The sequence below is a fragment of the Sciurus vulgaris genome (assembly GCF_902686455.1).
Source record: "Sciurus vulgaris genome assembly, chromosome: 3".
In the NCBI taxonomy this organism is placed as follows: domain Eukaryota; kingdom Metazoa; phylum Chordata; class Mammalia; order Rodentia; family Sciuridae; genus Sciurus; species Sciurus vulgaris.
The window spans coordinates 160,340,181-160,353,097 of NC_136463.1; the positions used below are offsets into that span (position 1 = coordinate 160,340,181).

General features: G+C 40.3%; 1 protein-coding gene across 3 annotated transcripts in view; it reads right to left on the reverse strand.

The window, feature by feature from the left end:
- PLEKHM3 (pleckstrin homology domain containing M3) overlaps positions 1-12,917 on the reverse strand; it is a 162,700-nt gene that overhangs the window by 89,784 nt on the left and 59,999 nt on the right. For all 3 annotated transcript variants that reach the window (XM_079130585.1, XM_079130586.1, XM_079130587.1), the window contains exon 4: positions 6,731-6,876. In XM_079130585.1, the coding sequence (XP_078986711.1) occupies positions 6,731-6,876 (146 nt within the window). The remainder of the gene's footprint in view (positions 1-6,730; positions 6,877-12,917) is intronic.

The window sequence follows — 12,917 nt, forward strand, 5'->3', positions numbered from 1 at the left end:
TCCAAAGAAGAGTTTTATGATCTCACTGGAATGCTCTCTAGGCAGAGCGTATATTACATTGAGTATTGCCATTTTTATATGAAAAGGCACATGAATGCAAAATATCCTGGAAGGAACACAGGAAGGGAACAATTTGGTTGTCTGAGGAAGGTGGATGGCATGGGAGGGAGGGAAATTATCTACACAGGCATGCTCTTTTTTCTTTCTGAATCCTTAAAATTTGCAAAAGAATATTATATTCAAACAAGAAGAAAGAATAAGAGTATGGCCATGTCAGCATAAGCAGCGCAAGACCTTGAGGGGAAAAAAAACCACATCAAACTCTGAAGTTCAATATCATAGGACAGAAGAATCACTTGTATTTATGATTATAAATCTGAGGCTTATTTCTAATATATATATTTTTAAATAGAATGTATAAGGAATCATCAAAATTTATAAAATTACAAAAGCAACATAATCACATTATTGAAAATTTGAAGAATAAAAATCAGGAGAGGAAAAATATCCATAATTTGACACACTAACGTAACCACTTGTTACTTCGGTATAACATTTCCTCCCAGTATTTATTTCCATCTCCACTGTGAAAAATCATAGCCGAGTCTTAATAAAATCAAGCCCACTCACAACATTTCTTGTTCCTATCAAACAGGCACTGTCAGCTAACCAAAGAGGAATCAGAAGACCTTAAGTTTAATTATAGTTTGTTCTCAGAATCTCTAAATGACTCTGATCAAGTGCTTTTTCCCCTCCGCAAGCTGTTCTCCAGCTCTGCAAGGGCCATAGAGCTTGCCTTGAATGCCTCTTGAGATGCAGAGACAGGAATGGTTTATGCAACATGGAAAACCCCTAGCTAAGTGGAACGTGAATATTTGGGCTGGTACACACACACACACACATAAAAACAATTCTGAAAGTGCACAGCCACGGGGAAAGGTTTAGGAAGAGCTGAACTAATTAAGTTGCCTACCACCTCTTTGTCATGCCTGATATTTTGGAACAGCAAGCAGGTTACCATTAAAAAGAATTTAAAGTTACCATTAAAGAGAATTTCATTAGCAAATGGTCACAGAATTTGAAGGTGGAGTTTAGCAGCTTCTTAATCTTGAAGCTCAATTCAGTCTGCAGGATATATACCAGAAAATAGATGAAATCCTGCTTTAAAAATAATTAGGATTATTAATACTCCAGAGGGCAGACAAAGAAATGCTTAAGATGACAGATTTTACTCTGTTCTGAAAAGCAATTTTTTCACTCTTTTAAATGGATGTTCAAGCCAGTCACGTACTTGCCATTAAGGAAGCAAGCAGATCTGACAAAATGATGTCTGGTTTTTGAAACTGATAGGTCCAAATTGATCCTCACAATTAGGAGCATTAAGCTAAATCCTGGTGTCTGAGCAGAGACAGACACCAGTAAATGAAATATAGTTAATTCATGCCAGTGAGAGATGATCCAGATGAAATCAGCAAGCTACGTACTGCTTTAAGATCTTCCCTGGTCCACTGAGAATGTGGGAAGCACTGGTCTGATGAAGGAGATTTTCCTCGTGGGCAGCATGGATGAAGTGAGTGCACCTAACAGATTTCTTCAATTAGCTACCTATCCTCTCAAAATCAAATCCAGTTACTTGAGTGACTGCCGCAATACAACAGCCTGCTTTACAGAGAGCATGCAAACATCAGGACGGCTATGTTGACAGTTTCTGTGGTCCTCAGAGTTCACTTCAAACACACCTGGATCTGCTCTTCCATTTCATACCTTCGGAAACCATCCCTGACTTTCTCACATTCTCAGCCAGTGCCACCTCTTCTGCTTTTGCTCCACTAATTGATGTGTATTCTGCTGGCAGGTGCAACCAGCCCAAGCTCTCAGTGGATCACAGGGCTGGAACTGCCTCACTTGCTTGCTCTCTGCACTGTCAAAGCCCTGCTTGAACATATTAATTTAAATCATCTAAACCAAACTGAACCAGCCTTCTTTCCCTTTAGCTACCTTTTTATCTAATACACACGTGCTCAATATATTTACAAGTGTCAAGTACAAGATACAGAGGAGAGCATGATAGCTCTGGTGAAGGGAAGGAAAGAATTAGGAGAGGAAATGAGGTTTAAGATAGCTTTTAGGATTTGCTTTGCTGGGCGAGGGCAAAAGAATGCCAAAAGGTGTGAGATAGCCTGGCATGATGGGAAACAGGAAAGAAAGATGTGATCTTAACGAAGAGACTAATGGAGGTGGGGGTGATGAAGGTCTAGAAAGGCAGGCAGGGACTAGAGTGCAAAAAAGTTTTGTACCTCAGCTAAGGGAACAGTATTTATCTTGCAATTATGATAAACACTGTCTTAAATGAGCACTTACTATGTGCCAGACACTGCACTGGGTGAAGTGATTCATTCATTTAAGCAAACAGCAACCTTATGAAACAGCGACCATTATTATGTCCACTGTAATGGTGAAGAAACTGAGACTAGGAGAGTATTAGGTACTGACCCCAGGTTAAGATTAGGATTAGAAGAGGTGAGGCTAAAAGCTCCGTTATGAGGTTATTAACTTCCTTCACGTGAATGATGTTGAGCTCTGAGCTACTGTTGGGAGGACTGGGGTTGTGGAGGGCAGGACCTCAAGAGCTAAAATTCAGTGGCTGGTTTCTGCTAGCTGTTTAGGCAGGGAAGGTAGGGCAGAGGGAGGAGCCCAGAATATCTCCCAGAACTGGCAGTGCTGACTGTGGGGCCATTCACCAAGGCAGCGATGGACCGGGGGTACATCTGATGAACGATGTTGCCAAGTTGAGTTTGACATGCCAGGGCACAGGCTTCATTGTTCCATTCACTCAGTATACATCCATGCTTGTCTACTGTGTGCCGGGAACTGGGCTAAGACACACTTCCTGTGCCCAAGGAGCTTGCTTTCATTATAGAGAAAACAGACAAGCAGCCAGCTGTCATGCGGATGTGGCGACAGCAACACCATAGTCATTTGATAAGCCCTTTTCCTCTGTTATCCCGATTCACACAACTCTTTTAAGTAGATTATGAATTACAAGGAGGACAGATGCTGCTTTGGCATGTACTGTGGTGCCAGGCACTGCTCTAAAAGCACGTGCTGGAATCCACTGACCAGCAGTCACCCTGTGAGGTCTTATGATCCTCCTCCACAGATAAGGAAATGGAAACACAGGGAGACTAAATGACTTGTCTAGGTCACACAGCTAATAAGCAACAAAATCAAGACTTGAACCCAGGACGTTTGTGCGCATTTTATAAATTAGGAAACTGAGACTCAATCCCATTTCAGTTATTTGCCCCCAGATATTAAGTACCTAATAAGAGGCAGAGGTATGCTTTGGACAAATTCCTGTTTAACTCTAAGTCCCTGCTATTAAACCCCTAAGTAGGGGGCTAGGGAGATAGCTCAGTTGGTAGAGTGCTTGTCTTGCAAGCACAAGGCCCTGGGTTCGATCCCCAGCACTGCAAAATAAAATAAAATAAACCCCTAAGTAGGCACAATCTTTGAGCCCCACACATGACGTGATAGTGACACAGAGGAGAGAGCCAGCAATGCAGGAAATGGGGAGGGATGAGCTACAACAGGTTTCACCAGAGGATGTTCTCTTACTCATTCTGGAAGAATGAATAGGGATCCACCAGCTGGATAAAAACATTTGGAGCACATGTGGAAGGATGATGACTAAACAGGAGAAAGTGCTATTCTTTTTCCCAAGTCAGGAGGGAAAGTAGAAAGGACAAATACAAATATACATAGATTGACGGATATTGACATTAACATCTCATAACTTCCATGTTCTCCTTGCAGTAGAAGGCAAGGTCAGATGCCAAGAAGGACTGGGATGAGGAATCTTAAGGACAGTGAAAATATGAATGGCTACTGGGTAGAACAGGAGACAGAGATGCCCAGGGATGGACCTTCTCTAAGAGAGGGATGCTTCTTCTGTGGTTGGAAGGAGGATAAGGAGGGTGCATTTGGGGATGAAGACAAGTTTGTTGGTGTGCTGATGAAATTATTATCCAATCATGCAATCTTCCCTATGAAGTAGAAGGTAAAGGCAATTCTCAGAGTAACTGGGACTGGGTCCTTCACCTCTTTGGATGATGAAATGGAAGAATTTGATGGAAGCTACTAGTACAGATAGAAGAGGGCTCCAAACATCACACCTACCTACTGACTGCACCCAATCCAGAGATCGCCATTTTTCTCATTCCACACTCCAAGTAATGGCCAAACACTCTTGTCAACAATGATTCCACCCTCACTGACTCAACCATATCATTCTAGCAATTCTCCCCTCTCTCCTAGATAGTCTGTATCAGCAGAGAAAATGGGCTATTTTTTTCCATTAAAACAACAAAAAAATCAAACCTAACTTGACTCACTTTCCTTTGAGTTTCTCCCTACCTCTCCTTCCCTTTAGCACAGAACTTCTCAAGCAAATTGTCTCTTCTTGTCTTTTCTCCCTTCCTTGTCTATGTGGAACCCACCGCTCCTACTACTCCATTCAAACTGCTCTCATTAACGCCACTAATTACCTCGACATTACTAAAGCTAACGGTCAAGTCTCACTGCTCGTCTTATTTGACCTATCAGCATCTGTCACAATCCATCTGGGAACACTTTCTGCACATGGCTTGTCAGACAGCCTGGGATCCTTCTACCTCCCTGCTCACCCTTCTTGGCCTCTTGGCCTTCTTTGCTGGCCCCCTCTTCTCTCCACCCTCTTTGAGCTGGAGTGCCCCAGTGCCTTGAGTCTTCTCCCCATCGTGGCCGACTTGCAGTTTCACAGGTAGCAGCCTGCTGCCTATACTTCTTGGGCATCCACCTTGCTGTTCTCTGCAGAGCTGTAGGTGAATCCCTGTGCCTCACACTTCCTTCCCTTATCAGATAACCAAAGGCCACACAAAGGCCTGAGGATGCCTCCAAAGAGTGTTCCTTCAGTAGGCCACCTCTGAGAAGCCTCATAACTTCTCTCACAGCTCCAGTTCTAAGGGCTGAATGTGCTTGAAGACAGACCTTCATATGAGGAGGACAGCCACTCCACCATGAGAAGTACCTGCGATTATATTAGCCTTCTCCAAAAATCACCAGATGTTCATGCATTAATTACCATTTTATCACCCCATAACCTTGTGATGTTGGAGATAAGATCTAATAAAAAATAAGAGAGGGCCAGGGGTGTAGCCCAGTGATAGAGCACTTGCCTAGCATGAGCAAGGCCTTCGGTTCCATCCCCAGAACTGAAGAAAAGGGAAAAAAAAAAAAAGAAAGAAAAAAAGGAGAGAGAAAAAAATAAGAGTTGCCTGTTAGTACTTCACAGAATAAGAAATACAAATGGTCAACCAAATACATGAAAAAATGTTCAACATTTCTAGCAATTAGAGAAATGTAAATTAAAACTACACTGAGATTCCATCTCTCTCCAGTCAGAATGGCAATTATCAAGAATGCAAGTAACAATAAATGTTGATGAGAATGTGGGAAAAAAGGTACGGTCATATGTTGCTGGTGGGACTACAAATTGGTGCAACCACTCTGGAAAGCAGTATGAAGATTCCTCAGAAAACTTGGAATGGAATCACCATTTGATCCAGTTATTCCACTCCTTGGCAAATACCCAAAGAACTTAAAATCAGCATACTACAATGATACAACCACATCCATGATTATAGTAGCTCAATTCACGATTAACTAAGCTATGGAACCAACATAGGTGCCCTTCAACAGATGAATGGATTAAAAAATGTGGTATATATACACAATGGAATATTACTCAGCCATAAAGAAGAATGAAATTATGGCCTTTGCTGGTAAGGGGATGAAACTAGAGACTATCATGCTAAATAGAATAAACCAATCCCATAAAAGCAAAGGCCAAATGTTCTCTCTGATATGTGGTTACTAACGCACAATGAGGGGGCTGGGGAAGAACAGAAGTTCATTGGATTAGACAAAGGGGAATGAAGGGAAGGGAGAGAGAATGGGAATAGGAAAGACAGGAGAATGAATCAGACATAACTTTCCTATGTTCACATATAAATAAATTCATGACCAGTGAAACTGCACATCAAGTACAGCCACAAGAATGGGATCCTAATTAGAATAAGTTATACTCCATGTATATATAATATGTCAAAATATACTATCATTACATATCTAAAAAGAACATTTTAAAAAAAGAGTCACCTATCAGAATTCTCTCTTGACACCTATCATTAATCTTCAAGGCCTTTCAAAATTGCTATGTTCCTTTTAAAATTAGGAAATTAATGAGTCATAGTTAAGATGCCTTTAATCTGGGAGATATATAAGAATATTAGATAAAACATGACAGTTCTATGAGACTACCTAATCAAGTTTGCTTCAAGAATGGAGGGACTTTGGAGTGTGTAGAGGAAAATGGGGCAGGATGGGGTAGGGGAAGGAAAGATGGTGGACTAGACAGACATTATTACCCTATGTACATGTATGATTTCACAAATGGTGTGACTCTACATCGTGTACAACCACAGAAATGAAAAGTTGTACCCCCTTTGTGTATAGTGAATCAAAACGCAGTCTGTAAAAATAAAAAATAAGTGATGTGAGCTTAGACATTTTCCTGAAAAAACAAAGTTTGCTTTGAATAATTTGAAGCAAATAATCTTCCCTTTATATTATAATCTGCAATGCATGGACACCCGAATTACTGCTAAGTATACCCAGTGTTTGGACTCACCTTATATTTTGAAGTGTCCCAGTTGTGGACGATGCGTGCTGGAATGAGAAAGCTGTCGTCCACGTGGCAGCTGCTGCAGTAATACCAGCCACTGTAATTGCACACCTTGGCTTTCCCGTTGGAAAGACCAATGGGTCGCTGGCAGCCTGTTTAAGGCAGAAGAAAGTCTATGATTATTGTGCTTTGACACTACAGAACAAGGCTACACAAATTAAATGGCAGTCTGCAACAGGGTACAGATGAGTCCCCTCCTTCCTGGTCTGACCTTCTCCAACCTCTCACTCCTTGGGGAGCTACTGTGTCACCTAATTGCTCCCCTGTCTCTGGTCTCTTCTGATTCTATTGCTTCTTCATTCAGCTGCAGAGTACCGTTTCTCTATAACCCCACCACTATCTTCTGACTTCTCAGAGCAGAAATTTGATTTGCACTGGGCACTTTGCTAAGAACTTCTCATACAGGTTCTTGCTTAACCCGCACAACATCTCTATGAGGAAGATATCATCAGTTCTAATTTACTGATGTAAAAAAGAAGATTTTTGCAAGGGTACACATATTGTTTGAGGTCACCAAGCCAATAAAAGGTGGAGTTTGGATTTGGCTCTAAGTTTCTCTGATGCTAAAATGATTCTAAAATCTGATATGTAGCTCTGCTCTGCTTACAAAATCGATGTAAGGAATTTGGCCTTTGACCAGCCTCATCTCACTTTTCCAGATTTCCCTCCCTCTACTCTCCAGTGGGAATACGACCTCTTATTCCAGTCAGATAACTCTCCACATTGCTCCCCAAATAAACACAATGTTCTCGTTCCACCCTCACATAGTAGCTCACATTATTTCTCCTAATACGACACCTTCTCTGCTTTCTATGCCAACAAATCCTACCCATTATTCAAGAGCACTGGCTGCTGGCAAGTGATTGCTAACACCCATTTCATATTCCAGAAAGTTTGTGAATCTGTGAGCACTATCCAGCGGCCCTGGTAATAATCATGGCCCTGCCACAAAGTAGCCATTATTTTTCTTTGGATGAGAAGTACTACCTTCTACTAATTAGTATGGAAATTCCATTATGATCATCCCCAAGGACAAAATCCTAGCAGCCCCAGAACTGGTGATCAGGAATATACAAACAGTATCACTATTCTGACATTTCTGATGTGCAGTTTCCAGTTCAGAAATCCTTCCAATATGGTCCTTCTCGTGGTTGGGTGCCAAAAACTGTTGATCTAAGGGATCTGACACTATTTCATGATGCAGAAAACTGAATTACTGTTTCAGTAACGAAAACGATAATGTAATGATCAGTGTTGCCCTTCATTTCCATACTAGGAGCTCAGACACATTTATTTCATAAGCCACCAATCTAAAAAGATACTGATTCACTTGAACTCCACGAAAGTATCAGAATACCCAACAGAACTTCTGTCACAAATAAAATGGCATTAGTAATCAAGCAGCTTCACAGCGCATCCTCCAGAAAGAGAATTAGATCACTTGGTAAACACAAGTGATATTGAAAAATAGTAAGTAAATATGTGAGTTTTATGCTTCAAAAACTTGATCCTCCAAAAGATTTCTTTACTATTGAGCAGCGACAAAATCATTACCAGCTCCTGTTTGTCAGGCTGGCTGAGGAATGAGAAAGAATGCATGAAAAGATAAGGAGGACTCAAACAAGCTCCTGCTCCACAGAGGAGATGCCATCACCACCCCGGGCTGTGGACGCTGGAAGGCTGCTTGCTGCGCTCGCTCGGCCTTACTCACTTGGCATGTAGCACACGCCTCCTTAAATGGTCGTGCCTTTCTATGGGCTTCTCCAGCCAGCCACATTTAATTTCTCAGATATGTGTTTTTATCCACAGCATTTAACACAGAGATTTGCACATACTGGACAATCAATAAATGTTTATGCTGAAGGAATGATAAACTGAGTATTATCTGGCACATGTACGCTCATATACACATAAAGAGAATTTAATTTCCCATAACTATTCCAAAAGTAATCCTTTTAATCTGATCACTTGTCTCTTGCAACAGTCCACTTTTGTTAGTATCCCTGTTAAATATGTTGCCCATTCTATGAACTGCATATGAAATGTGTTCACATATAAACTGTGGGACAGAGATCAGTAGAGCCTAACATATCCTAGGCACTAGAATATTGCTGTTTCCAAAAATTAGAAATAGCCAAACTAAGTCAACACTGAAGTGACACAGAATAGAACTGAATGTTTCCTAATGATTTAGAAGGTGAATCCTGCAGAAATTCAGGATCATTATAGTTTAAATTCTCACAACAGAACACTGAAAAAATAAAATTATGTTAGCTTTTCAGTTGTTTGAATTTTGGATATAATAAACATCAGTAAGCATTTGTTGAATGTTTATATATTCTTTAGTAGGTACTGCTAGGCTTCAGACTATTATTTTAATGACTTTATTATAATTTTCTGGATGCAACACAGGCAATATTAAAATATGCATTTCAAGAAAACACATAGCCTAAAACTGTTTAGATCAGTTGGGCACAAAGATCCAAAGCTGGGGGTTCAACTGTTGTGCAAACAAGCTAAATGCTCTCACAATTCTGCAGAGGTCTCTGGGCTCATATGACAGCATATGGCTAGGGTTCATCCAGGGTTCAGTTTAGACGAAAGGAGCAACACCTAAAACTCCTACCGTAGTTGCTGGGTGTCTTCACCTTCATACCTATTTAGTCATGCTGTCCTTCTCCCAGTGCTGAAATCACCCTAGTGACCCAGAAATCAGCTCGAATTCATCCATGTGCCTGGGATGACTCTGCACACACGAGATATAGAATAGAGTAAGGAGACCTGGGTCTCATGGGGAGCCTGATCCATTAAACTCTTGAGGCCTGATTCCTTGCCACAAAATAAAGGGGTTAACCTAATTAGACTGTCAATCTCAATGAGCACCAGAATGTTCTGGAGATGGTGGTGAAATACAGGGACCCCTACCCCTGTATGAATTCTATTCTGTAGATCTGGGGTAGGGATCAAGAATTTGCATTTCTAGTGAGCATCCTTCCCTACTCCGACCAGGGTCTTAGAAGGATAAAAGCTAAGGTCTGCTCCCTGATTTCTAGGTTTCCTCTATGGTTCCTCAAAGCTCTGAAAGACTTTCTATTCAACCAAAGTGCAGAAGGCATGCAGACTACTGAGTACAGATCTCATTATTTGTCACATAGTTTACTTTCTAAGGTTTCAAAATCAACATTTCAGGTTCTTAGTCAATTTCTAAACATTGGCAATGTAGATGTAACCTGAGTTCATTTTACCTGTATTTTTCCAGAACATTCTTATCTCCACTGGGAAGAATTCCATTCAACTTGGAAAGAAATAAAAAATTCACCCCCAAATCCAACATATTTGTCTTTGAAAGAGCATAGGATGGTTGGGAAAAAAAGATTAGAGGCTATTTAGTGGCCTGATGTAGACTCATTTTCTAAAAAAACAACACATAACATCTATTTCAAGAAAGAAACACTGGCTCTTTCAATTAACTGCAAGATTTCCTTTAATATCATACTAGCAAATCATGGACTAAAAATGTCTGAAACAATTCTCCATAGAGATACACAATCATGAATTTTACTTTATCATTGCAAGGTTTTCAACAGGGGAAAAAAATGTGTTTTCTTAATAATGGCTGTTAAAAAAAACATTTTTTTGGAGGGTGCCAAAGCTGGACTCTGAAAAGCAACATTATTGGGAGAAAAATAGAGCTGCAAAGTAGGGACAAAAAATAATTAATTGAAATAACTAATTAGAGCTTATTTACATATATTTTTATGTACTTTCCAACAGATTTTTCAACAATGTTTCTAAATTAAAGGGTATTTGTAGAAGGGAACACTCTACACGTTAGATCAAAGCAAATACATTCTTCCCAGTCTCTTTTTGAAACTTTTCAGTGTATTCAATTCATAGGAACAAAAAACTATCTCACAAGAGAACCCACTGGCCTTTTTTTTTTTTTTTTTTGCTTCCCACCCCACTTCAAATCTTTAATGAACACATGCTCTGAAGAGCTTAGCTTCCCCTCTGATATACTTTTGGAAACAAATGTCACCATTTAACTGAAATCTTATTTGCTGCATGTACAGTCCATTTCCCAAATGGCCTTTCACTAAGGCACCCAAAAGAATCTGTTGCTGGGGGTTGAAGCAGAAATTTTGGCATGAACTTCCACAAAGCACAGCCTTTCTTCTATGGAGAGTACCTAGTGAGCTCAGTTGGCTGCAGCGTGGTGTTACTGAAGTTGAGATCTTGAGCAGGAGCCAAACACCTTCTTTCCACTTCACAGCTACCAACTTCAGTTCGCCTTCCTGACCAGCAGTTGGGAACCCACAGGTCTAAGACGGGAGTAACGTGAGCTGTGCTGGGCCCAAGTGAATCCCCCTCATGGGGAGAGCATGTGCAGGATGCATTTAAGCATGGCCAGTTACCCCACCAGCTTCCCATCTCTCAAAGTAAGCTTTTACCTAATTTGGGAAGGTAAAGCCAGTGTTTTGTATCTGAAGGTGGAAACGCTCTAAGAAAAAGAACAAGGGCAAATAAAAGAAAGAGAATGTGCCTTTGTAAAAGGGAGGAAAAGAGATAAAGAAAGTGAGAAGACAAATTTTCATCTGCTGTGTAAAAATAGAAAAGGAAAATCTGATGTCATACCCTCTTTTGCCATTTGTACAGGATAGGACAAGATGTCCAAGGGAGCAATGAAGGAACCTCCCTCCTCCTCCCTTCCTTTCTTCCAGTGTCCTGGGGTCAGTGAGCTACGGTGAGTGCGAAATAAAATGTTGCTCAAAGACCTGGGCTTTGATCATATGCTCTTGAGACCAGATTTTCCAAAATGAAGGAAACCAGAAATGGAGGTTCAATGACTTGCTATTTTATGAGTGTGTGTGTGTGGGGGGGGGGGGAATCACGAAGAATTTAGCTTTCCTAGATTATAGTCTATAACCATTGGCTCATTAAGTGGTTACATGTTGAATTTATAACTTTCTAAAATACAGTGTTACATTTGCTATAAATTGAAAGTTCTGTTTATCCAACCTGGGATTAGCACAAAGCTGGGCAACATTTAAACAAAGGTATGCCTGACACAACACAAGTAATTTTTTCAGTGTAACCTTAGTGTCCACTAAAGGACATGGAAAACAAACCTGGGCCCTAGACTGGCATCCTCCACAGTGGGACGGGACAGAGCTGAGATGTAAGTGATATTGAACACACATGTGATTTCAGTTAACATGTGATCTCAGTGGAACTGAGAATATGAAATTGTACATAACTGTAGAATGGAAAGGGCAAAGGAGAGGGACACTGAAAAACAACTACTTAGAAATCAGTGATCCAAAACTTTTCCTATCTCAAGCATCCAAGTTACTCTGGGTCTAGGTAGTAACCCATAAAGTAAAAGACATTAAGAGAAATTAAAATCATTTGTGTATCATCTATAATTGCTAATATGAATAGTATGGCATGTGCTGATAACCTGATTGTTAAAATTATGGATCCACTACAGATTGCAACACTTTAAAATTATTTTCTCTATGAGGTTTTAAGTCCCCCAGTAATGAATATTCTTCCCACTTCATGGGTAGGAGGGAATATATATGATAAAGTATAATCCTAAAATATACTCACTGGTTATTTCCAATGCTATATACTGAAATACACTTCTGTTCATCAGAAATTTTTCTGATGGGTTTCATTTTTTGCACATCTACAAATTTTATAGGAGTGAGAGATTATACACAGGAAATTGTCACTTATTGGCTGAAACTTTGACTCATAAAGTTCTGCTGCACAATCAAAAGATTGACACAAGTTCAAAAGCATAAATCAGACTTGAAAGGAACTGTTCCTACTGTGGATGACACACATTTAAGTCAACTCAAGCTGGCAATTGTAGAATGAACTGCAGCTGTTGCTAGTGAGCTATGTCTTTAAGAATACAGCAGGAGTAAATAACCTTTTAGCTAGGTGAAACAAAATGGATGCACTAGCTAAAGAATCTTCCTTTTAACACAGCAATATGGCAAATATTACACTTGTAAAGTATAAGCACTGGGCCTAGATGTAGTGAAAGTTCAATATGCATTATATCTAGAGAGACAGAGCAACAGATGAGACCAAGACAGATCCACAAACATCAACTGTCAAG